The sequence below is a fragment of the Falco rusticolus genome, chromosome 5 (genome assembly GCF_015220075.1).
Source record: "Falco rusticolus isolate bFalRus1 chromosome 5, bFalRus1.pri, whole genome shotgun sequence".
NCBI classification, from domain to species: domain Eukaryota; kingdom Metazoa; phylum Chordata; class Aves; order Falconiformes; family Falconidae; genus Falco; species Falco rusticolus.
Window position 1 is genome coordinate 46,713,511 of NC_051191.1, and position 26,960 is coordinate 46,740,470.

A 26,960-nucleotide genomic window follows, 5' to 3' on the forward strand; every position below is an offset into this window, starting at 1 on the left:
TAGTCCTTACATTTGGCTGCATTTTTTTTTAATTAACCAGTTCTGTGCAAGTCTCTTGCTGTTATGTGATTTCAAACTAAATGGATGAAACATCAAAATCAGTTTTAATTACACTGCAGTGTGGCTTCAAAGGGAAGACTTCCCAGGTAGGTCAGTATATCAAGGTAAATTGTGTGGAAGGAGACCGCAGATTTCAGTGATGCTCTACACAGGGTGTATAGACAGAGATGTATGGGAGTTGCTTTCACCTCATGAACATGGAAGGAGAGGTTTTACCAGTTAATAAGCATCTGTGTGCTCTGTGAGGGAATATGCACGTAGTTGTGTCCAGCACTGCCAGAACAGGCTCCTCCTGCTTCATTAAAAGAGGGACCGTACTTTCCCATAGGCTTGTTCTGGGCTTAGGGGGACCGTGACCATGGATGGCTCCTGTCCTAGTCCTTGTATTTATACAAAGACCAGTACTAAAGAACTGTAGGCAACGCCAGGCATAGTGCTACTGTGACAAGCAGCACACGCCTGGAAGAAAAAGAAATAGGGGAACCTGGTCTGTCCTCCATGGGTGCTAGCAGGCAGGGGTGCAGGGGCAGGCAGGCAGCTGCAGAGCTGCCCTAGCCTTGAGCTGCTGGCAGGATTCCGACTCCAACAACAACAACCAAGTGTTCTTTAAACTCCCAGTGCAAAGGACCAGGTGAAAGCAGAAGCAATTCGTGAAGCAGCTCCAGCGCTTTCCTCCGTTCCCTGACCAGCTGCACGGAGCATGGGCTGGCTTGTGCAGGCAGCCAGGGGACAGCTCTGCCCCGACGCCCACGTGGGCCAGCCTGGCAGGTCTTGGTGGGGCTGGCAAGACTTCAGCTGTGGTTGTCATTTCACAGCCTATCTGCTGTTAAAATAAAGCTTCATGCTCTACAAACTTGTCCTTGTAGCCTTTGCCTGAATCAAGCATCGTTTAGAAGGCCCTTTGGGTCTCTCAGAAGAGAGTGAGCCAAGACCACTCTCCACGTTCAGTTCCCGCAGGGGGTGGCCAGCGTATGTCCGTACAAGCCCATTCCAGGCCATGGCACAGACACTTCCCTCTCAAACGAAATGTCTGGCTGTTTTTAACCACATGTGCAAAACCAAGATCCAATAGGGACAAATGAGTTTATCCAAAACACAAATAAGCAGCCCTAGGGCTCCACGCTCAGCTGTCCCACTGGAGGTGGAAAGACTTACTATGCCAGTGAGGACCATACCTGAGCAGAGCACTTGAGCTAAAGCCCAGCCCTGGAGTTGGGCTGTCAGTCTCCCTGAAGGTTCAGAAACTAACACGGGGTCCCCGTCTACTAGCAGCAGCCCCCTCTTCTGTTAGTGTTGGCCCTCCACAGCAGCTGGGGAGTTCATTCCAGGGGTGTCCCTGCATTCTTCAGCTGCTCAAATGGCCATCGGCTTCTTGTGCTTCTTGCCAGTCAGCTGATCAGCAAAGTGTCTTCTGTGACTGCCTGAATCAGCTGCTTTGCAACAGCTACAGCTGGAGCTGCTAATACACCATCCCCACCATCCTGTTCCTAAGCCTCAAGCAAATGCTGCAGCAGAGTGCTGTGGCCAGTGTGGTTTACTTAAAAACTTTTGTATTTACCATGTCTCTATAAAATTAATATAAAATCTATTAAAAGAGTTTTACTCTTTCAGTACCCGTGAGTGAGAGGGGACAACGCTGCCTTTCTCCTGTTACATACAGAGAGGCGCTCAGAGGTATGAATTAACTTATGGTTGAGGACAAATAATTTGCAGAACTGGAAATAGAGCCTTCAGGTTCAGAGTGCCCTTATAGTAAATACAACTGTGCCCTGTCTTCCTGAGTGAGAAGGAGCTCATTGAGCCAGAAGGATAAACCTACACCCACCTTACTGAGCGAGACCCCAACTGGTCTTGGTTTTCCCAGGGTCCACGATGCACTACTCGCCTGGCTGGTCCCTGACTGGTCTGCGCTCTCTTCCTGAAGCTCTGAGAGCTCAGCTACCGACTGTTACTGGGGTCCAGCATTTATTTCTGTTTCCTTCATGTAGTATGTGTGTGCTCGCTGCAGTAGACTGCCCTGTAGGTTCTGACTGTGCTACCAAGGGTTTAAAGAGGGTACAAGTAAGGCCTCTCTTTAAAAGTGCCTCTTAACTCCCATATTCGCTTAAACTATTTGAAAAGCTCTGGACCACTGTGAGCAGGTGTTCCCCTGATGTCTCCTCCACATGTGCGCTTTCAGAAATGAAACCTGTGCATTGGAAAGACCTACCTGGAACAGAGTGTTTGGTCCCTGCAGCCTGGCAGGACTCAGAGGAGCAACAGGACTGAGGCTACTCCAGAAATGAATGCTAGACAGCAGTGGGCTTGGGGTCAGCAATAATCCATTTGGGGTCTGCAAAACAAAAAAACACCCCGTGATGCGTGCCTTGGGAGTTACAGCTCCACACAGTAGTCACAGCCCCTAAAGTCTTAACACTTCACCTGCTGGCTCTTTTTCCCAGTCAATTCAGACGCATGCCCAGTCTACTGGCCAGCAGCAATTGCCCGTCCAGCCCTGCATCGGTCAGCACTGGATACCTGCCCATTTAATATTCCTTCGTATGCAAACCGATTTCATTGCTGTTGCAGTTTGCTTAAGGAGAAGCACAGTTACTGTTTATTTGAACCACGCTCATGCAACTGTATAAAATACCACGTGTACCCAAATGTCTGCAAGCAAAGCCTAGTCTCCTTCGGAATGATTTTTTACCTTTTGAAGGGCAGCGACTGCTTGAACTGACTGCAGCTTTTGAAGCATTAATACAATTGCATGTGGAGCCAAAAGAGCCACTGCCGGCCTTTGAATTTTACTCCTCTGATGACGCCTGTTCAAAATGGAAGAAGTTTCAAGAAACTGGCAGCGTGTAGGCTGACGCAGCAAGAGGCAGGTGTATGGGTTGGGCGCCCAGAGAGACGCAAAGAGCACAGCAAATTGTTGGAAAAGAACCAAAATGGCAAGAACTAAGAATCCATGGCTCTTCCCAACTTGGAGGTGGCTCCTTCCAGTGCCATGGTACGCGAGGACTTCTGGGAATGCTCTCAGCACTTCTACAGCACAACTGGAGGGGAGGCAGAGTTAAAGCACATGCAAATCTCCATTCAAAGGAAGAATCACATGAATTATTCTGTATCCAGAGTAATTTTATCTTTCCAAAAAAGAACATGAAAGCGATGTAACAGTTTTGAACAAAGTATTTGGCATAATGAGATAATCTCAGCAGTAATCTTGATGCCAATTACTAAAATCAAGTCTTATTTAGCAAAGCATTTAATGGAATTTGAGTGCACACTTAGCATGTAAGTACATGTTTCCCTGTGTAGGACAAGTGCCTTGGTGCTCAGCTGAACTAGGGCATCAGTTTGTCCAGGCTTTAAAATATGTAAACAGAAGACAGAAGGTAAGGAGCGTCTCCCCCTAGTAACGAGCACGTCATGCATTCTGGTACCTGCTAGCTTCCCACCAGGCCAGAAACATACAACTCGCACATACGTCAACTGGAACCAGGAGTCTCACGCAACAACTGCTTACACCACGGGCTGTCACATCCCGTTGCCAGGACTCTGCGGTGAGCAGGCTCAGAAAGGCAGGTACCACAGAGCATGTGGATTTTCAAATACGACAGGCATATGATTTGCAAAGCAGTGCCTGAGGGATCAGCTGTGGTGTTCCAGGCTCTGTGCAAACACACAGGAATACAGACCTGCTCTGACATGCTTCTACTAGAGTTCATGACAGGGTCACACAGTTCAACACCAGCAGAAGAGATGGGAGAGACAAGAAGCAGCAAAGATTAAGGTCCTCCCAGTGATTCTGTCCCAAGGTGTCTGAAAGGCTGTTTAATACAAAGAGCTTGGATGCTCTTGAAGGGGGTGATTTCTCTTAAGGAATCTCAAAAAAAGCAGGGTTCATGGGGAAATGGGAAGGGAAAGGACACTGCCATCTCCCTTGTGCTGAAGAAGGGGGATCAGAAACACCAAACCCCCCAGAAGAAACCACAGTTATGTCCCAAGGTGTAATAAACATATGGTATTGCTGGAAAGCAAGAGGTGTTCATGCAGTGGAACAGCAGGTATGGTGGCCACAGGCGTACCAGTGAGGCCAGGGCCTGGATCTATCTGGATGACAACAAAAGGGGCAAAGAGTGCGTTAAGGCCTGGCAAGGAGGAAACTTCTGTCTTGATTCCATCAGGTGACACAGCTCTGTCAAGATACTAGAAAAAATACTTGACAACCAGACACTTGGGAATGGCTCCCTCACAAACACCGTCCTCCCAGGACCTTGCTTTCCCTTTGCAGGACCCTGACCTGCTTTCGCAGGGCAGGAAAACAGCAGTACCAGCGAGAGCACCTTCCCTGTGCCGCATTACAAACTGATGCTCCACGGGCAGGCAGCTATTGACAGGGATTTATGGGACTGACAACATACCGAATTAGGTCAGGATAAATACTCGGAGATCTACTTACTACTAGCCTTAAAACCAACGATGTAAGCAGCAAGACCCAACAACATTCAACTAAGGACACAGTATTGTGCTAACTGCACTAAGAGGTCCAGTGAGCTACGCCTCAGCTCTTTATTTTTTCTCTAAGAAGCAGCAGGTACCCAGAACTGAAAATGCGGTTCTTGAGAGAGTCTTTTCAAAATAATGAAGAAAACTTGGAGGTGTTTATTCCTACCCAGATACCGCCACAGCAGATCTTTGGAGAGAGAGATTTGAAACTGAGCTGTCCTCCATTCAACTCTGGAAGCGTGTTAACACGCCTAACAACAGCGCTAACCAAAAGCTCATGTCCTCTGATGATCAGAGCACTCATGTCTGCGAGTTCTGCCAGAGCCAAGAGCCAGCCAAAGCAAGCCTCCAAATCTGTTAATATTTAATGCAAAAAGAGCACAGGGCCTCCCAGGCTTGTTCTCAGTATCGCCACCAGCCAAGCAACAAAACCACCAGAGGAAACGTAAGTGTAAACAACACCACAGCACAGGCTATCCTTGAATTACACGCGGAAACTCATGTGTCACTTCATTTTCTGCCCTCACGCAGCTGTACATCTGGTATTAGATGCGGAACCCAGTGGGAAGTTCCTACTTTGAAAAAAATGTCATTATAATCTAAGCATAGGAACAGTTTAAACAGAAGTAACTCACTGCACAGAGAAGATTATCTTAAGCAACGATGCTTAGGGCTCCTGACTTCTCTGACAAAGAATGCGTGTAAGTACCATCTGTCTTGTCACTTCTAGCTGTCAGGTAACGGGCAAGTGCTGTCACACGTACGTTGCTTCCCAGGTCATTAGGCACGTGCCGGAGCCTGGGTGGTGTATGTGGAATACAGACCATGCACATGCTAGCTGCAAGCACACTACTTTGTCTGTAAGGAAGCAGCATGTTGTAAGCGTTACAAATGCTAAAATAGAGGCCTGAAGGAAAAGAGTGAGTCAAATTATGTATCCACATTGGCCAAGGGAGAGCCAACAAAAATAACAAGCATAAGGAATCTGTGAAATAAGCAACTACTGAACAAAATCTAAATATCTCTCTTTGAAGCTAATCAAGTGGAAAGCTGACATTTCTCCACCAAAGTATGGTACTGTATGTACTGACATCTTCAAACCCATTTTTCTGTTCTGAAATTGGTTGTGCATATCACGTGCCCTTTCACAGGGCTCCAGGCAAGGGTATTCCTTGTGATTGGCAGGTACAATGGAAAGCCATCCGAAACACCCTCTCAGGCAGCAGGTCCTTCTCCAAACCTACAAGACTCCTTGAGCAGCAAGTGGTGTCTGACATCCTGCTCTGCACCTGCCCCATGCCAGCAGGCATCTACCCCTGGGATCTGATAAATTAGGGTTCGTTTGAGATACGATGCATGCTCTTCCTAGGACGATGGGATGAACTGCAGATTTCCAGCCTAAAACATGGCTGTAGTTATTCTGCACCGTGGTATTACAGCTATCTGAACACAGCTGTTACATAGTTTTTATTTTATATTCACTAAGTCAACTACTTAGGATGCAGGGCACTTCTTATCCACACTAGAAATAGAAGGCTAAAAGAGAGGGAAAAAGCTATGTTGCTGTATACCCAGAAGTTTAAACAAATGGACCCAGGAAGTACCCTACACAGCTGCCGTCTGCCTCTTCCGTGATACGACAACCTGTCAAAAAAGATTTGTAACGGCACTAAGTTGGGTAACGGTCATCACAGCCTTAGCTAGCCATCCTGCTAAAGGGCCACAATCATCTACCTAATTCTTTCCTATGTCTTTCAGGGGCAGTAAGTACCTCAGTTTATAGATAAATGGGAAATTTAAACATTCAAAGAAATAATTGCAAAATAAGACAAGAAATTTCTGCTCACACTGAGTTTTGGAGCAGCAGTAGATTAAAGAGTTTGTAGTAACTTCTCCTGCCATTGTCTCTGGCTGGCATCTGATACGATTTATTTGTCAGACTTAGTCCCTGTGAACAAAGTTACTTACTATGGTTATACCACCGTTACAGGTGGTATAACCATACCGTGGTGTGGTTATACCACACCAGATTATGTGGTTAAGATTTCCAGATTTATTAACATAGTTATCATTAACATATAAGTTATAACATATATATTAACATATAATATGTTAATATTATTATCTAGAAATCTGGTTAAGATTTCCAGATTTAATATTAACAGATTACAGGTGGTATAACCATACCGTGACAGGAGTCTGTCAACGCACCTCAAGTTTGGTTTGCCACACTTCTGGCCTTCCTGCCAAACATAACTTCACTCAAAGGCTTTACAGTGTCAAAAATGGCAGATAATGGCCCACAAAATCCTCTTTTCTTTGCAACACAACTTCGTATCTCGGTGGCTTACAGGTGTGCCTGATGTGCAATGGCTTTGCACAAACTTGCCGTGCAGCCAGCTGAAAAGCTTAGTAAGAGCAAGCGCTGTGCTGGCGGTGAGCACCGGCCGCTGCTCCCAGCCCTGGCAGGCCCCCCCCCCGCGCCGGCACACCGTGCTGCCCGCAGCCAGCTCCGGGATCTCTAACATCTGGCTGCACGGCTGGCATCACCTGTGCAAAGCCTCTTTGAACAGGGAAGAGGTAAAAGGACTCTGGATACAGTGTGACCCTATGACAGCCAGAAGTAAATCAGCATTTATTTATTTACTGGCATTTATTTATTTACTGATCAGTTTGTTTCACATAGTGCTAGTATTTGCATCAACTTTTATTTTGCAGGCGGGAGGGGATGTTAGGGGTGTTCCCCAGTGGGATAATTTTACTCTTGGACTTTTTTGTCTAATTCTGTAGCGGTAGCATAAGACAAAACTCACTGCTAAACACAGCAGGTCATTAGCTGCACGATTTTTCGTCTTTTCCTCTGAACTGCTAGATTTTGTTCATAGACTTGCTTGAAAATGAGAACTCACCATTGACATTACCACAAATACGGGATTAAAAAGAACAAAATAACCTACTGGTTCAGTAGGTGTGTGCTGAAAGGAAGCTCAGGCAAGTACTCTGTGGATCTGTACGTAAAACTTGGGAAATCAAAACTGGCTTAAGAGCCTGTCTTTGAAACCACTTAATTTGCTCCAGATTCAAAAACTGATAAAAAGGTCACACTGAATGGATGCAACATCTAATACAAAAATCTAACCAAGAACCCCACAATGCACACGCTCAAGGAGTGACCTACAAAACCCCTGTGTTTTTCTTGTTGACTTTTTCCTCTTTGTTTTGTAGACCTGGAGGCTGGTTTGAACCGATAAGCAATTCACTCGTATTAACTAATGGCTGCCCATCTCATTATCCTTCCGGGCAGTCCGTGAACTGTGATGGCTTTTTCCATACTCATGCAGGAACCCCAGCAGGAACCTACTTTCCACCCTTTGTTCAGGCCTCTGCTACTTCCCCGTATGCTGTTCTTTTTCATCAGAGGATGACAGGCCCATAGGGCTAACACCCTCGGCCACACGGAGGGAATACCTGGCTAACACAAGAGCACAGGAGACAGGCAGATCTCACCTGTGCAGTGAAGAAAGCTGGAGTCAGGGATCCCGAAGGAAGCGCAGGGCTGTTGAGCGCGATGGAACCAATGTCGGTGCTGGAGAGAACCATAGGTGGGGCGGAGATTTCCAAGCCTTTGGGTTTTTTAGCCTTTGGGGGAAGAGATGGAGATTTTGCCTTGGAGCCCGAGGAGAGGTTCAGAGGCTCAAGGGAATCTGAGTCGTAGCAACTGGACTCAAGGAAGAGGCTCCTGTGTTCTGCAGGGAGGGGCGAGGTGGGAGACAGGGACGGCGACCGGGAGGAAGATGATGATGGAGATGAAATGCTGGCACTGTTGGGTAGCATTAAGGAAGATATTTTAGCTGATACTGACGAGCTGAGAAAAGCAGAGGCAGCTGCTGTTTCGGAAGTGGAAGGCAACGACACCATGGGCCTCATAACTTGTTTGTCTGTTTTGTTTGTCACAAACCTTATAACAGTCCGAACTTCTTCAACTGGCGTGTTTCCCTCTGACTTCTCCTCCAGTTTTTCTGTTTTGATTGGCTTGTAAGGGTCTGGCTGGTTCTGCAGAGAGTTGATAGTGAAAGAGGAGTACAGGCCAGAGTGGATATATTCATTACGGCTTGTGCTTTTCAGTGCTGACAAGCTGTGCTTGTGCTGATCCCTGCTCTCGGAAGGCATCTTACAGTCGCTGTCCTGCAGCAAAAGGCTCTCTCTGCTGATTTCCACAGCATGTGGATCCATTTTTAAAATCTCAGGAAAGGAGACAAACTTGTACACAAATTTTTGTCCGATCACTTTCTTGATGATGTTCTGCAAATACAAAAGCAGATGCTAGAGAGATCAGCATTTTAGAGGCACTGCCTACAGCAAACATAAGGGGGTTCACGAGGGTTCTCAAGCTGAGCAGGCCATTTCAGTGGGGCTTCTAACGCTGCTCATCCTTGTCTCACTCCCATACCTCTGCTCAGCCAAGGAGACCACTCCCTGCCTCTCATGGTGCCTAACAAAAATCACCATTACTAGATGATAAAGACCTACTGGTGGGCTGTTTTCCTCCTCCTTCCTCTGAGGTAGCTCAGGAATATTTTCTTTCCACTAAGAACAAGCCTCCACCTTGCAGAGTCAAGCCACGCCACCATTTGCATTTCACAACGAAGGCAAACTCCTTCATTTCTGCTTCCCAAAACCAACACAACTATCCCAAGTATGAAATACTCTTAGAATGTCCACAAGGGACAAAACCACCTCAGCCTCCCTGCTCCAGTCATTTACCTTCTCTTCCTGACTGTGTGCAGAAGGACTGACCTAGGCTGACGGTGAATGTCCTTTCAACAATCATGAACTACAACTGTGACAAATTTAACCGTTTGCACGGTTTGGAAAAGTAGTGTCCTGCTGTATCCCCATGCTATCTCCAGGTTTGCATTAGGCTCAGGATGCTCACCGGGGCAGGCAGAAATTTTCCATCCATCTAAACCACTGAACTGAAAATGACTATTGAAAAAAAAAAAATCCCAAACCTCTCAAAGATTTGCAGTACTATTTATTTTTGTCATCATATTCGCCACACTGAAAGTGTCCCCTTTATAGAACGAACCGATTCCCTTTGAAATCTTTCGTGAGGGTCCTGTTTCCAGCGCTAACCCTTCCTGCAGACCCGGGTAAGCTGCCTGCTCTAATACAATGCGCAGTATCCCCAAGGATGCCATGTAAGCGCCTCTGCAGAGGCACTTTATGGTACCAGGTACTGGCCTGGCCTGGGCTAGGAAAAGGACTGGAATATTTACCACCCTAAGGAACACGCTGTGGAAGATAAGAAGCAGTATTTCCTGAGCTTTCCAGTGATTTCTCTCTCCTTGAAGCTCCTGGTGGACAGTTTGTCTGTAAGTCACCTCTGAAAAACCCTTTCCAAGAAGCTTCCCTTCAGTGCAGCACATCTGCTGCACCTCCAGCTGATATTCTGCAAACAGACATTTGCTTTGCTGTACAGATGGAGATGTAAATATTTACAATTTTCCTAAAAATCTAGTTTGTTTTTCATTCTGCCACAGATTCTGAGACCGGTAGAGGAAACATTTGTTAAAATGACTGAAAAGGGTGGGGGTGGGGGGGAAGGCAAGAAAAAGGAACGCAAACATCATCCCTATTTATATATGGACAGTACTTAGTGCTAGGTGCCTGCAGTGCCCACACTACGTCATTTTTGTCACAAAAGCAAGATTCATTTTGGGGAAAGAAAAAAAAAAAAGTCTGTACTTGGGTATCAGAACCTCTTCTGTCTTTCAGCTGAACTCCTGCATTCTGTAATTCATCTATCTGAGTATCCTGGCATTTCATTCAGGTACCCTCTTGAATACAAAATTAATCCTTCAAAAAGCCCTGGGATGTAGCTTTGCTTCACAGGTCAGGAGCTGCGGCACAAACGGAGAAAGTTGTTTCCCAAGCTGATAACAGGGATCTGCAGCAAGGAAAATTAACTTCAGGAAGCTCAGGCTAAAGGCACAAAACTGCCCTCTTCCATGCCAAACTGTATGCACATCTACCTACCTGGAGGGTCCTGCTATGCCTATTTTTGCTCTCCAAAAATGTTCAAGACATACAGTTAGCCAACAGGATCACAGTTTGCATAAGCTTTAATTGCCATGGCTTTGGGCTTGACCCAGATTGTGTGTGTGTGTGTGTGCTAATTAGGTGAAATGTTTTTCTGCGCTGACTTGACTTTTTCTGCACTGTCAATATTACATTCTTCTTGAAAAAGGCAAAACCTCTAAACTACTCACAAAACCAAAACATCACTACTTGATGTTTTTTTCTTCTTTAATCTACATTTTTTAATTTAAAATATACCTTCCCTCTGCTTCTGGCAGCTTTGAGTTGTTGTTACATCAAGCACTGGCCAGTGAGATCTTATGTGGAAAATGTGACTCCCAGCAGAGGAAGATTAGATGTATTTAAAGGTGGCACTTTTACACTGGCGCAGGTTTGAAATAGAGGAGCATTGCTATAAAAAGCAACCGAACGGGCTGGTGAGTTTACACTTCCTCTGCTATTATTACATATAGTTATATTTTAAGGTCTCTCAGCACAGCTCCTCTGACTCTGTAAGCCTGCAGCAAAAGCCCACTTAACGATGGCTGGAGATTAAAAGGATTCAAGTGCAGATCCCTGAAGCACTTCACAGGCTTCTCTTAAATGTGGAGCCTGAGGAAATCTCCACCTGCATGTAGGAGAAAACAAGGACGCAAATTAAGTGCCTCCAAAACGCCAGTGGCTTTTCTAATTTTTTTGACAAATAATTGAAGTGAAGGTAAAAAGCAGCTTACTCTTACCATCACCTCAGTGATGTATCAGAATCGTTCTGAGCTGTGGGCAACGGTTCAAACCACAGAAGACAGTGATAGGCATCATGGCAAGCAGGGGTTTTCCACCCTCAGTCTGAGATAAAAAGGAAATCTTCTTTGCCAGGGACTGCACTTGCAGGGAGACCAGACCACTCACTTGGTAGCAGGACAGCAAGTACCTGTGCACATTTAGCCGTTTGGTTTTTTTTTCTGTTGTTTGAATTTTCTAGGTAAATTCCCTCATGAGCAGGCTTGCAAGGAGTGCTGGTGGCCGCGGCCAGGGCTGCAGGGAGCTCTGGGGCTGTGCTGCCGCGGAAGGCTCCGGAAGGGCCAGTGCAGCTGCTGGGGAGGAGAACGGGGCACCCAGGCCAGGAGGAGGGGCTCCAGCCCAACAGCTTAAAAAAACAACAACAAAAAAAATCTTACCAAGAGACAGCACTCTGTGACATTTAAAAACAGAGAGCAGGGAGCTGGGAATGCCCCTCTTCTGCTGGTTTCTTGACTGTTCCTCACTTGAACACTTCACGCTTCCCCATCTGTAGGACAGCCACCACCGCACACGTGAGGCGCGCGCCCCGCTGCAGAGCGCTTCGAAAGCTGCTGATAGGAACCGGGCCCAGCACTGCCCCGTGCCTGCTCCGGCACATCAGCTCCGTTGGGCTCAGGCTTATTCACACCACATCACTCGCTGTGGGAGCACCTCCACAGCCAGCCTCACCCAAGTGCTCTGAATCACCAGCCCTTCCCCACAGACCAGCTGGCCGAGCCAGGCGGCAAAGGCTCGCTGGCCCGGTTCCCCTCCAGCTTAAACCAGGCTATAACGTGGCTGGGAGTTTTTTGTGTCAGCTATGCATATGCGCTACTACTTTTGGAAGCCAACCCAAAATACACAGGAGCTGTTTGACATCTCAACAGCATGTGACCTCTGGGTTTCTTTCCGGTTCTTTATTCCCTCCCAGAAGTCTTCCCGTGCGTTGGCGCAACTCAGACTTCATTTCTTCTGTCTTGTGTTTTATTCGCATCACCTCTGACCCTTACTCCCTGTTTGAGCCATTTAGAGCTAAGGTTTAGCTATACTATCGGTGTGACACATGGATTTTAGTGGCTTGGCTCAAACCTGTTAGCTAGCCAGTTTGGTGGCTGCAGGAGCCACTCGGGAGACTGAGCTGGGAAACGGGACCCAGTTTCTAGCTGAACTAGACTACTGAGGGGCCTCAGGGGCAAGAAGATGAGACTGGGACTTTTTTCCTCCTCCCAGAAGTGACCTGTAATCAGGCTGCCCCAGACGTCAGAATTTACAGCAGAACAGGATAAACCCTGTAGGTACCAAACGCCCCTGCTTGGGAAAGAAGGACCAGAGCTGTAGCTGCTGCACCTAACTCCCATTTGGACATGTTGCAAGTTCCCTGGCTCCAAGAATACTAAGGGATGCAACATGTGTAGGGACACTTAGGCTATGTCCTCACAGGACTCCATGAGGAGGGAGCCAGGCTGCCTCCAGCTACTGGGAACCTTACCCAGGGAGAGGGCTGCTCACACCCCAGTGTCTGAAGTACATAAACTGGCAGCAAGTACCTGTGGCTGCACGGCTGGCTCCAAAAACCAGGGCACATGCCCACATCAGCGTGTGCAGGCAGGCAGATTCTGTTAACATCATACTTTATGCGCTTATGCTTATTATACCGTGTGTGCAGAAGCTAGATTTTGTCGATTTTTTGATGGAGGCACAGGTACTGTACACCTGTACTGACCTTTGGAAGCACAAGGCTCATTTAACTGGATTTCAGCCTTTCCTCATCACCTCCATCTGGAAGACAAAGGCTATTCCTCTGGCTGGCACCTCTTCCCAGGTTCTCTGCTCTCTCTGCTGCAGTTTGCTGGGCATCTCTTTCCTCTCAGATCAAACACAAACTATTTGTCACTCCTTTCACGGGGGTTCTTGGGTTTTCTCCTGTACCCATCCCCTCTTACTGAATATCAAATTGTTTAGTCCCATCTTCCCATAAGGACAGCACTCAATAACCACTTCCATGCGACTTCAGACTTGCACTTTCTTGACTTCCGTACATGACTCTGGAAAGAAGCTCCTTCCAATTCTCTATAAAGCTATATTCTAATGGTCCTTCAAGTATTTCCTTGTAACATCTTACCTGTACCGCTACAAAACATATAGATGGTACTCTAGCACCATCATACTGCTATTGTTTCATTGTAATACTCTATTTCCCCTGAGGTAACTCAAGAGAAGACCTTCCGAAAAGTAAAATAATAGTTTTCATTATCATTTCATATCCTTAAGTTCTGTAACAAGGCCAAGCAAGAGACCCTCTTCCCAAAAGAACTCTTGCATGCTGCCACCTACACTTCAGCATTAAAAATAGGAACTAGTAACCAGGCTACTGGGTCTGACGTGTTACGGGAGGGGAGGGAATGCCATGGGCATATCTGAATCCTAACAGCACCTAAAAAGCTCTGTCCCCTGCTCTCCAACAAGCACAAAGAAGCCCATATTATGTATATACTATACGTGATACTGCCAACCCATCTAAACAACGGGCAGCCATTAACTGAAACTTAAATGATTTATTCTGTCTTTAGAAGACAGACTGAACAGCACTCACTAACTAAAGCCTGGGGCCACATGCTCTTCAGAGAGGATGCAAAAATATTGAAGAGCTGCTCGCTGCAACAGTATGTAACTGTAATTAAAGGTGCAGCACAACTAAGGCAAACATTAAGGTTACACAGGGAACTGTGATTCTTGCATTTCCTAACTTCTGAGGGCTTGTTACTGTTACACCCTATTAATGTCAGTATCTTCATGTAACTTCCTGGATTTGCCCTCCTTCCCTCAAAAACAACCCAAAAAACTCACGAGAAAACTCACTAGCTTCCCTCTTGTGGTGTCATCTTGAAATATTCATGGAGACCTTTAGTAGTCCTGAAACCCCTGGAGACTTCCAAAACGTATCTGTCATTACATTACAGTTACCAGAAAAACAAAGTAACTGGGCAACTTCAACAAAAAGAAACCAACTAATCCTACTTACCAAGGTATTTTAGTTCTACACATCAAGCTAAAGTGCCCTGCGTGGGAATAGATGTGAAAGGTTTCCTTGCCTGAAAACGTTACAGGAGATTGCTAACCAGCAGCAGCGTGTGACATGATGAACACGCTGCTCAAGCTGTAGGTAGAGAGAGTGCAGGATGCCTTTCCTCAGCACTGTCATCTGTTCTGCTGCTCTGTTGAGGTAACAAGGGAAATGCATTAAATAAAGAGAGGGGAGGGGAATTTGGGTAACAAACGAAACAGGAGATGGAAAGCCTTCAGATTATCTACAAACCTTTAGCAACCAGAATCACGGTAGTAAACGACAATCAAGACTTGCCACACTCTGCATTTCCTGGGGTGCTTTATATGTGAATTTAACATAAATCTAGCCATCAGCCTCAACAGCGCGTCATGCTCGCTTTCAAAGCCAGCCTAAGGAACTTGTCCTAATTGTGTTATTTTTCTTCAGTACTGCAATTAATTTACTTTTAAGTTCAAATGAATCAGATGATGAATTTTAACAAGCCAGCATTCCCCCCCAAGCAAAATGGCAGGGCTCATAAACCTCCATTTATCCAGTGATCAGTTTTTATTTCTCCACGGTGAGTAATTTCAAAGGCAAACCGTGAAGCAGCAGCTGTGTCAGCCGTATGCAGTGGCAGTGGAGGGCAGCCCAAGAAAGGAATGCCCATCCCGTGTGCCACCATCACTTATAAAAAAAAAATCACTGCCCCTCGCCTTAGACTCACATATGCTGCCAGATCATTTGGGTTACAGCAGAGAAGCCCCTGCTGATAATTCCACAACCCAAAGTCCTGTGCAGAGTGCTGCCTCTTGCCTTTCCTGCTGCCATCCCCAGCCTGCAGCACAGTGTTTATCCCGTCTGTTCAGTGTGCACCCACTGGCCCCAGCACACGCAGCTGCCAACACATCCATCACTGCCAAGAGCCACAGAGGGGACAAGGATCTCAGGAGACTCCTTAAGGTTACCTCAGGGTCTAGACTGCTTTATCGCACAAACTAGCGAATGGTCAGGGGAGAGGAGTGCAAAAGGCTGAGAGAGGCTCCCTCACCTTCCCAGCCCTTCCCCTTTTGTTTTGCAGAAGGGGAAGAAGAATGCCAAGGAGCCTTTCCTTCCCTCGACTTCTTCCCATTCTGTGCTATGCAACGTAGACTGAACTGAAGGCAGGGGATGCGTTTAGGATTGAACCCAGTGTTGAGCACTCCCTGCCAGCCCACAAACCTGCCCTGCCAGATTCATTATCCGCTACCTTATGTCAGTATCTCTCATGCTTCAAAACCAGCAGCAAGTTCCCCTGCCCCTCTGCACTCTCCTAATAATCTGCCTTTCTCCACTGCCTGGGAACCAACAGGACACAACACACCGTACCTACACGGAGAGTGAGAAGCTCCCACTGTTTTCTGCTAAAGGAGTTACTCCTTCAATTTAAAGAGCAATAGCTGCGGTTTTGGTTTGGCGTTCAAACCCTGATCACAATACATGGGGAAGAAAGAGCTTATCCTTCTTTCCATCTAGGACCTATAACCTCCACTAGACTGCAGAACTCCTGGAAAAATGGCCAAAATCCTTGTGCCACACCTAGATAAAATCTGCAGACCGAAAAGCCCTCAGCCAGAGCCCTGGTGAAGAAACTGCACGACCACTCCTCTGCCAGATGCTGCATGAGCAGAGACAAAACAGATGACAAAGACGTGTATGCTGGTTGGGGGGCAACTGAAAACAGTACAAGGGTAAAAAAAAAATAGTTAAGGAATAAAAGAAGAACCAAAGCCTCAAATAAGGAGCCATTATATTCCACTGATTTTAAGAAATCAGAGGGATCTCAAACAACAAGTGCTAGAAATACCTCGTGCCTTGTTTCTAAGCAATGTCCGTCTGTTCAGTCAGACTGTATTTAGGCTCTGCCTGAATCTGCTGTTCATTCACCAGCAGGCACTCTGTCTCCACCGATCCCAGGCAAGTTTATAAGCCGAGGGGTTGGAGTCATACAAAGAAGCGAGCTTCCCCATGCTGAGCAGAAGCCTTTTTAGCACTTAGTGAAGGGGTATTCATCACACCAACTGCTTGGCACTGCACTGTCCTCTCCGAATCCTTTTGTGCCTTCTCAGTCAAGCCATCTTTGAAACATGTTAAATGGAAAAATCTGACTTCTAGTGGACAAAATACTGAAAACGTTTAATTGCAGAACTTACAGCTCTAAATCTGAAACTAAAAAATTCTTAGAGAAGGAGTCCTTCCACATTCCAGTATGAGTAATGAAAAGTCCGATCACCAAATTGTGCACAGTTAATTTGCAGTCAACATGGTTTTTTTCGCTGCTGTGTTAGGCTGGCCGCATAGCACCCAACCCCACTGCGCCCTTCAAGAATTAGCGCACTGCAAGTAACACAGGACAACAGTACTCTGAGCTCAGTTCAGCAACAATATCTTGTTTCCTCCACCTTGCGCAGACAGCAAACATGCCATAACCGTGCTGAACACTGGTGTTACTTGCTGTATGATCTCATCTCACTGCCTTTTCTGAAAATCAAGACAAGAACAGACCACTAAGCATGGCTATGAAGTTTTTCTTGTTAATATACAAAATCTGTAGCAGTCTTTCTTTCTAATATTTCATCTTCAAGAATATGGGAAATAGTAAAACCTATTATTTTAGACATATTATAAAAAAATATCCATTTAAGGGGAACTAATCCTGAAAAGATTTAATATTAATTAGTAAAACCAATATAATGTTCAACCAAAACAGGCTGGAGAAACAATTTGGAAACTCCTTGAATTTGTTGGAGTTTAAAACTGAGAAAGGTGAATATGCAAGATATTTTAGCACCTCTGTATTTGTGTTCTACAATGTTTTCCTTCTAGTATCTTGACACACCTGAGAGATTTGCTTCAAATATCTTTCTGTTACAGTAATCTAATACATATCCTCATTACTCCCTGCTCTCATTTTTGCATTCTCTGTTGTACTGTTGCCGCCTCACTTCACACTGAAAAGTAAGACCAAGGACTAAATGTCAAAGTGAAAGAACGTTTCACAAGAGTGACAGTGATCTTATGAACCCCCACTATACCACAGAAATTTTATTTTCAGAGATGCTAGCTACCAGCAACCTCTACTGGCCTCTTCTAGATTGTGGGCACGCTCATGATGTCTGAAAATCAGAAGCAAATTGATTGATGTAGTAAATAATACCAGATTACGATGTTCAATATGTTATCATTCCAAATTTCAGTTTTAAATAAAGAGGTTGAAAGTGGAGCTCTCAACAACCAACAGCTCTGCACTAAGTGTATGCCTACACTATCTGCCTGTAATCAGCTTCTGAAAGGGTGCAAATAACAACAGCCTGCCAGTTATAAGGTTGCTGCCCAAACTGTGCTGACTCCTTGGGTCTTATTAGTTCTATCAAACCTCAAAAGATGTATCCAAGAAGGAGGGACAAAATTCAGTAGGTCTGGCACGGGCAGAAAAATTAGATGAAGAAACCCTTACCAAAGCATGTGTTCCACTATTTTGACTTGAGATATCCAGAAGATAAGTTCCCAAATGGGAATAAATTTAACATTGTACAGTAAATACAGCCTTCACCTGAGATGAGCTCAGCATGAGCCTACTACCTTGGCAAACAGACCCAAACACACACCTGCTCTGACATCCACCAACTGATCAGCCACTTTTCCCTCTGTTTGCTGCTCTTACTCTGCACTTTCATCCAGTAAGACAATCACATTAGTGCTCTCTCATATATATCACTGCTAGTTAAATGACAGCAACATATAATCTAGACCACTCTTGAAGCTAACACAGATTTTGTCCTAAAATGACATAGTGGAATATTTCCAAACTCTTAGAAACACTGAGCATTAACAAAGGAATAGTTACAGTGAGATCCTGCTGAGGTAATACTGCACCACTGTAACTGCAGAAGTGTTTCAGCATTGTATTTCCAGCTAATAAATTAGGACCCAACTCAACTGCAGAAAAGTTGCACCAGAAAGCTCAGGCAAGACTAGCTAAAACACTGACCAACAGGATCTATGCTCCAAAATACGTGTCCCATAAGAACTGTGGAAACTCAAGCCCGCCCTCTATGCCATTGGGTTCTTTGTCTTTTCCTTGTTCTGACATGGGTAGAGCTGCCATTCTGCCTGCTGCATCGCAGTATCACTGCTTTCTACCATCTCCCTGCATTCCAGAAGATCCTACGCAGGCTGTAATAATCAAACAGTTCTCCATTATCAACAGCTTTTATTGTTGCCAAAAGCTACAGAAAATGCTGGGTAGCCAAACTCACAAACACATGAAAGCATCAGTAAGTGTAAACCTAGGTCAAAACCTCCCCTCCTCAGGAAATGGGATGTACAGTGTCTTCCTGTGAGTCTTTTAGCTGCCCTCTTACCTCCACTGCGATTGCCTTCAATATCGTCTACTGTAAAAACTAGTTAGAGGAACTTCTCAATAGCTTCCACACAGAGATGAAATATTACATGGCAGTGTTTCCGTTTTCTTAGTCTGCATGAGAATAACAAAATTTACCTTGTCATAATAGTATCTGAGCGCTCGGCTCAGCTTGTCATAATTCATATTAGTTTTGTTTTTTCTGAGTCCCCACAGCTTAGCCACTTCTTCTGCCTTGAGTAGCTTGAATTCGCCATCATTAGACGTCCAGCAAATCAGGTGCTCATGTTTCTGGTCTAGCAGCAACTGCAAAAGGAACTGCCACAGTGTGATTGCACTCTCCATACCTACAAGGGACAAAGGAGACCAACAGTGTGAAAAACATTTGGGAGCAGGTGTTCTACCCAATGCTCATTTCAGTTATAAGTTCTGTGTAGGAGTCATTCTACGTAACAGAGTAAAGGAAGCTTACTATACCATTTACAACCAAACATCCACAAGACCTACGAGTCTTGCACTCCCGTTTCAGTATTTTTTCCACTGCTATTTTCTGAAGGGACACATATTTAGAGTAAGTATTTAGAAAAGCATTGCTCACATAGTTCACATGGTACAGGGTCACCTCCAGTTGGTGTCTTCAATTCAATGAATGCAACCACCTTTCAAAGGGACATATGGGGGGGGGGGGGGGGGGAAGGACTTGATGGAACTATCCACTGAAATGAGCTGGGAAACTGCTGTTTACTGTCATGATAAGCCTACTGAACTTATTTGGGTATGTAACTGTGAAGAAGGGAAGGAAAAGGGAAAAACCAGAGCAGCTGTCTTTGGCTGACCAGAAACTACACTCTTTCTCCTTCCCACCACACACCACCTGCCTTCCCAGTGCCATACGGCCTTTGTCTATCCGATGTCATATGGCCTTTGTCTATTTTGTTTTTTCCAGGCCCTGAAACGGCTCTTGCTACTTCTGTTTGCCAATTCAAATAGCTCAAATGGTACTATGTATTTTGCAGAAATGCTGAAAGTTCAGTACGCTTAAGCACAGTAATGATGTTTACCCTGAACCTTTCTCTAACAGGGATCTTTCCGTTCATTATCATATGCACAGCTGAGAACTAGGAATATTTTAACAGTGCCCACATCTCACTTCTAAGGTTGTTTGAATATTTTTTCCTCTGCGAACTGCTTGTACTACTAGTAGAGCCCTCCCTAGAATTAACCTTTTTTTCAGGTATTGCAACAGAAGCATAAATTTAAAGAATTACTATTTTCCAACTCAGCACAGGCATATACACCACTTAAAATTTCAGAGTGCTGCAACGGAAGACAATTTATTATTGTAGCGAAGATGCAGCTAAAACTGACCTTTTAAACTACAGAAATACAAAATGAGATTTTGCCTCACTTTCAACGTTGCTAGCCTTAGCATGTTAACATAACAGGGTATCAAATCATGTTTTCTTAGCCTTTCCTGATTAATTTGGAAAGTTGATGGACCCGATGATGTTAAAGGTCTTTTCCAACCTAAACGATTCTACGACTATATTATGTCTAACTAATGCCAGTATTACTGGTTTAACCAACTATGATGCTAACAGGGCTAATTATGACCTGACTTACCTTTGTACATACGACAACGTATATTTTTTGTCTTTACCTAAACAAGCTCATGATTTTTAACTTTCTTTCTCATTTTGTTTCCTAACACATTGCTGTTTGTGTCCCAACAGATTAGCTGGCCGGCAGACGCCAGGCTCGCTGCCTGCCGTTCCCTTCGGTGTGCTGGCCACACGAGGGCGCAAGTCCCCAACTATCCACCGGGTGGACCCGCTCAGCGGGCGGCTGCGGGGGCATCTGCCTTCCCAAGCCTGCCCCAGCACTAAGGAAATAACGTTGCATAAGCTTCACTCGTATAAACGAAAATAAATTGCATAAGCTTCACTAGTGTAAACGCAAGTTAAAGATGCTAGAGAACGTTGTCAATAGTTTTACAGAAAAACACAATTTGGAGCTCTATTTTGGTCCAAATAGTTTCTAGGTACACTGGCCAAACATGTGTTTGCAGAATTAAAAGCGCTTTTCTTATCCCTGCATTTCTCTAATGAACTGAGAATCCGGTCTGAATGACAAGGACAAAAATGCCCCTCCCTGACACCCAGCTATGTACCACAGTAACTGCAGAGCACCTTCAAGAGACGGCACAGGCTCCCAGGACTGATCCGTATCTCTAAAACAGACCTGCCTATACAGATGATCTGGCACTTTCAAAGGTTTGCATTTTTAAATCACTTTATACAAATCCTTTTCCACATAGTGTAAGGCAAGAAGAAAAACGTACAGCTAGGATTAAATATACCTGAAGGTTTTATACTTGCTTTACAATCTTTAAAAAGTTCCTTTAAACTATACCATCTGTGCAAATCTTAACATCTTTAACAGATTATCTAGAACATCATAGCTAACAAAGTATCCCTATTAATCTGGTATCATATATACACACTTTTAAATTAATATTTACAAATTTTGCCACTTACTTCACTAAATGTGTAGGTATATACAGCCATATTACTTCTAAATCGTATTAGTTTCTGAACATCAAGTATTATACAGTGATACTTTGCATAATTTCAGCCTCTATCACACAACTCTTCTGAACAAGAAATCACAAACAGAACTTCCTTTGCTTTAGAAAATTAGAAGAAACTTACATCTTTCGACAAAATTGTATTAAAATGTGCACAGGTGTCCCATGCTACAAAGACCTGTCAGTTGAACTTCAGCTGAGGAAATTAAAGATGGAAGAGAGTTATACTAGCATCAAAACAAAATCCACCACCATGCCATCAGCCAAAACACTACAACACCTCAGAGATACAGCTCTCTCATCCAGACTTTAAATTACGTCTTCCTTCAGATCATCAGCAACCATGCCTCTTCAGAGGGTTTAGGTGGAACTGAACTCACAGCGAAGCACGTTTTGCTGTGGTCTGCTCCATCCCCATTCACCTCTACCCAAGAACAGGGTAACCTACAGCTAATGGTGCACTACACTTTCCATTATGAACCCGGTTTCTGACGCTTACCATTTGTAAAATGTAAACAGTTTTGGATTCCATTTTATGTACCGAGTGTGGGTCTCATGGTGACTCAGCCATAGGTATAATGTAAAACCCATGAAGAGTGCAAGCCCGGGTAAGAATATCCTACAGGAGTACCTGCTCTGTACTATCTGTCCCCGTGCCTAAGGAGAGGCGAGTTCCATCAGGTTATTACATAAAAGGTTACTGCCACCTTTTTCAAAGTGGCTCAGTTCTTGGTGATCAGTTCTTCAGCCAGCTGAGATAGACACATAGTCTCTGGGGGCACTTCAGGTGCTGGATACAGGGCAGATGGCTGTGGTGGGGTTAGATTTAGGCAGCTCCTCACCACCCTGCTTACCTTACCATCAACTCTCCAAATGCATAGCTCTGAACAGGCTTTGTAAAGGACCTGCGCACCTCACAATTCAACATCGATGTGCTTAACTGGTACACGCATAAATCTTCTACTGGATATGACCCAAGTCTGCCCATACAGAAATGAGATTAAAACAGCTCAATGCTGCATTGTACTTCTTCCTTCCATCTGCCGCAGAGTTCCTGTATAAAGCTTCCCATATTGCTTGTATAGCAACTGTAATGTATATGATTCCTACATGAGGCAAATCAGGCAAATTACATTTTCAGCTGATCATTAACTGTATGGTCCTTTTCTTCTAAGCACCCAACCAGAGGCACTCAGGTCTGAGTTGCACCGAATACTCACAGCTGTAACTACCTCTAATAGAAGCTTCATGCTCAGCATACATGGTGATGTAAAATCCTAAATACCTTGAATTCAGTGAACTGGTGTTAATATCTGCATCTCATTTACATTCTCTAAAATGTGATTTGCAGAACAGTCAAAATCTAAGATCCTGTGGTGACAGAATTTTTTAACTGATGCAAAATATTTCATTTCCAGCCAGGTCAACAGAAGTATTAACCTGCCTTTCACTACAGGCACCATTTTAGGGTTCCACAAAGTATTAAGTGTCCACACAGTGTACTAAGCCTTAACTTGTGCCTCACTTGAGTGGTGGAGCAAAAGAATCACAAGACAGATATATTACAAGACATGTAATTTAATCAAAAATGTGTGAGCTATATTAAAAGTTATTACAAATTATGATTGGGAGGAGTCAGAAACCTTCAGAAAACACTGTATTTCATTTATGTATTTTCTAACTGGTTTGCAGTTTTACTGACTTAGAGGAAATTCAGTGTCTTGTCTTAGTTTGACAGGAACAGGTCTTAGGATGTGGTCACTTCCGACAGGGCATATATTTCACATTTCATTCAATTCTTTATTAATATTAAATAGTAACAATAAATATTCTTGTTACTTCTGTGCTCAGTACAGGATTTGAATGCTGGGCAATAAATAATACATGGAACCACATACTGAATTACATGGATTAGGATAAAAATAGTTTTTAAAAAAATCACTTATTTAGATAGTGACATCCATCTACGGTACAGAACAAGACAGGCAACCTATGTAAGAAACATATATTCTGTGTCATGGAAAGCCTAATTAAAATTCATATAGACAAGAGAGTCTAATTTTTCACCCATTAACTTTAACACAGGTCGTTTTGCCATCTTAGCATTTTCCAAATATTTATACAATGCATTTGACATTCAAAGATATTTTCTAAGCCCTGAAACAAAATGTGTTAGGTTGACCTGACCTAAATAGCCTAGTAATTTTACTTTGTGATCAGTTCCACTATCACCAACGCAAATAATCACTAGCATAGCTAGAAGGAATTGTACTTGGAAATGCTGTCTTAGCCAGCAAAAGCATATTTCAGGACCAAGTTTTCGCTGTGACAGGTAACCACACTAACACGCTCTACACTACCAATTTATATTCTTTCAAATGTGCCCCCTGGCCATCCCCTCCCAATACAAAACCTACCAACTGCATGATCAGTGTGATACAATGTGATCTCCTCACATCAAATTTAAAGTTCAGGACTGATGCAGGAAGGAGGCAACTCAGAATCTCTCCGCTGATAATACTGCCCCTATTCTTTTCAACCAAAATAAGGGACGAACGGAAATGCCTCAACTTAGAGCAGCAGCAAAGTCAACACTGTAAGCTCTCCCTGAAGAGAATAATAGAAAAGGACAGAGATATCCACAGGGCAAAGAATCCCATCTAAGATATTATTTTCCTGTACAGGGGATGCCTAAATTCCTCACTTCGGTGAAGGGCCCACATGCCAAACACTAGCTCTCCCCGTAGTGTACAGAGACTGACTGCTACCAGCATGAGCAAGCCTTATAAAAGGATTATGCAACTCATGCTACCAACAGTACATAAAAATGCAGGTGCTGGTGAGCTGCAGTACCATTTTTTTTTTGCCCAAGACAATACATACAAAATTCTACGTAACAAAATGTCAGGAAAGTGGCATTAAGGTCCAAAAAAACCCTAGTCATTAACCTGCTGGGCAATGTAAAATAAGTAAGTAAACCATCTTAAATCCAGGCAGTAGAAAACCGGGAGGCTCAGAGACAAAGAAGGCTAGCTAAATAAAAAGCTCAGTATCAGAAAGGTTTATGACATGAACTGTAAGATAAGCAGGATAGTCTTTGGGGCATTAAGTTTTGTAGGACTGTTCCATAGGAAAACCTAGAAGAAAAAAGCTTTCCAGCAGAAAGCTGGAAAGCAACTCTGTAGCATTCAGGACCTCTACAGAGGTCCTTAGCTTCCATGCAACTATGTTATAGATGCGTTCTTATCTTCCGTTCTCCCACATACTCCAGGTTTCCTACCGGGATTCTTTCTCCCCACTCCATGTCAGCTCCCCTCGAGCCTTTCTAAAACAAAAAGATATACTGCTGATCCTGGACAACTGACATGAACAAGTTCTGAAGGCTAAAACTAGGAATCCCCCAAGGCATTCGGATCAAAACCAGCCCCTTGTTGCTTCAGAGGGTCCGCAGAGGAACATCTGGGATGCTGAGCTATAAACCAGGTCATGGGACTTGGGGCAGAGGAGGGACAGCTGAGCGGGATAGACTGGCTGGGGAGCCCGGAGGCTGAAAAAAATCAGCTGGAGATCAATTAAATCAGGAAGACATAAAAGGTGTTAGCCAGCATTATGCACTGTAGGTAGTCACACAGAGATGGTGATCAGACATGTACATGAAAAGGATTAAGAGGCAGAGGCAGAGCAGGGAAATTAATTTCCCTTACTGTATGAAGAAACTGCTGATTCCTTCTGTTGCCAAAGCAGCTGCAAAAGATTGAGCTCCTTTTTGTATGCCCCACCACAGCAGTCACACACCTCCACTTACATTTCCCTTACAGGCAAGTGTGTGCTTTTGCAAGCACACAGCATTTCTCTGTAACAGATGCCTTTTTTTTTTTTCCCCCCTCCTTTTTGACGTCTCTGGAAAACGTGTGTATATTTTTTGTACATCAACTTACTGCTTTTGTATCCTAATTCTGGCCAACAGCACGTTTCTCTGAGCAGCGTGACATGGGGCATTGTTAGCTTCTCATTCACTTAAGCATTCGGCTTCCTTTATTTCTGCAGGTTGCAGCCAGGAAACTGGAAAATGGACCACAGGAAACCTGGCCTCCTACATCTGTCCCAGTTTGTAATAGCAGCTCTGGTTTTATTTTTCTAAGTGTCTCAGGTTCATTTTAACCCTTGAGATGACTGCTGCAATAACATGTAAAAGAACATGACTGTTTTGTCATTATTTTTTTAACCACCGTTCCTCAATACTAGAAATTGAGATTTTGCTAAACCATAGTAATTTTTGAAGTATGTTAATACTTATAAACAATTGTGAGAGTTTAAAAAAACTTTTGTTGGAAATTACCAAAACAATTCCATTCCATAATGACAAGTATCAAAGAGTATATTTAGAGAAAAATATGGAGTAAGGCAGTCTCTAGCTGTTTCAGCTACATACATTTTTAACATAGTTCTAAAGTGAATGTCCGTATGGAAAGCTGAACAGCTTACAAATCCTCTAGGCCAATTTTTCCTCTTTTAAATTTTAGTTTCTATTAAAAAAATTGAAGAACGCTTGTTTTGCATTTGATTACAGAGGCAAAAGGGTGCTGATCAAGAAAAGAAACTTTCCTAGAATAATCAAAAAAATCAGTCAGCCATAACATTTTTCACTAAAAATTCATCTGTATAACAGTGAGTATATCATGAGAGGTTAAAGACAACTGCCAAATATGCCCAAATGTTTGCTCGGAAACATCTGAAAGAACAAGGCGAAAGTCTGAGTCAGTCCTCACACTTTATTTCTCAACAGAGATGCTTCAAGGATGATAAATAGGATGTGGTTGGTAAAAAGTTGGTGATTCCACCAGAAAGGAGGAAAAACAAATACAAATTTGTTTACTCAAAGTTTTCAAGGACTCATCAAAGGAGATCTTACTGCAAATTTAATTGACCTTTAAAAAATAAGCTTGCAGCTAAGTGTGTAAATATACCTGTTTCAACTTGATGCAGAACTTTCTCTCTTGAAGGTAATAAATCAAACTAATGGTGCAATCCATAGCCAGGGCACTTTAGGGAACTGTGTGTATGATACAGAATGCTGGTAATTTTTCCACATCCAGCAACCAGGACATTTCCTGCCAGAGCATCCTCCGAGTTCTTCCATTGTGTTGAAACTGCAAAAACTTTCTAAATCAGGACTTCCTCCTATTATATTTTAGAGGCGTCTTTCTGGGAAATGCAGATTCAAGTGAAAAAAAAAAAAAAAAAAAGAAGAAAAAAAAAAAAAAAGTAATTCCTGCAGCACCACCCAGTGGAAACATTAGAAAAAGTTACAGAGTGCCCCAACACGCAAGTTCCGATTTGCTGCAAAACTGCAGTAATATTGCCACACAAACTCAGGCTGGTTTACGGATGTGCCAAAAAAGCACAGAAGGTTTTGCTGGCCGATGTACTTACCAGTCACATGAGGTATGCCTACTCTGCCTAATAGTCTTCTCTTAACTTGGTGTTCTAACTTAAAAGATTATTTACAGTAA

General features: G+C 44.0%; 1 protein-coding gene across 2 annotated transcripts in view; it reads right to left on the reverse strand.

Moving 5' to 3' along the window:
• The window catches only part of ELK3 (ETS transcription factor ELK3), a 39,661-nt gene that overhangs the window by 3,182 nt on the left and 9,519 nt on the right, over positions 1–26,960 (reverse strand). Inside the window, exons 2-4 of one of the 2 annotated variants that reach the window (XM_037389709.1) lie at positions 18,999–19,207; positions 8,059–8,853; positions 2,270–2,392 (exon numbers count right to left, since the gene is read on the reverse strand). In XM_037389709.1, coding sequence (XP_037245606.1) covers positions 2,270–2,392; positions 8,059–8,853; positions 18,999–19,205 — 1,125 coding nt within the window. In that variant the 5' untranslated portion in view covers positions 19,206–19,207. The remainder of the gene's footprint in view (positions 1–2,269; positions 2,393–8,058; positions 8,854–18,998; positions 19,208–26,960) is intronic. The other variant, XM_037389710.1, reaches the window with a different exon arrangement.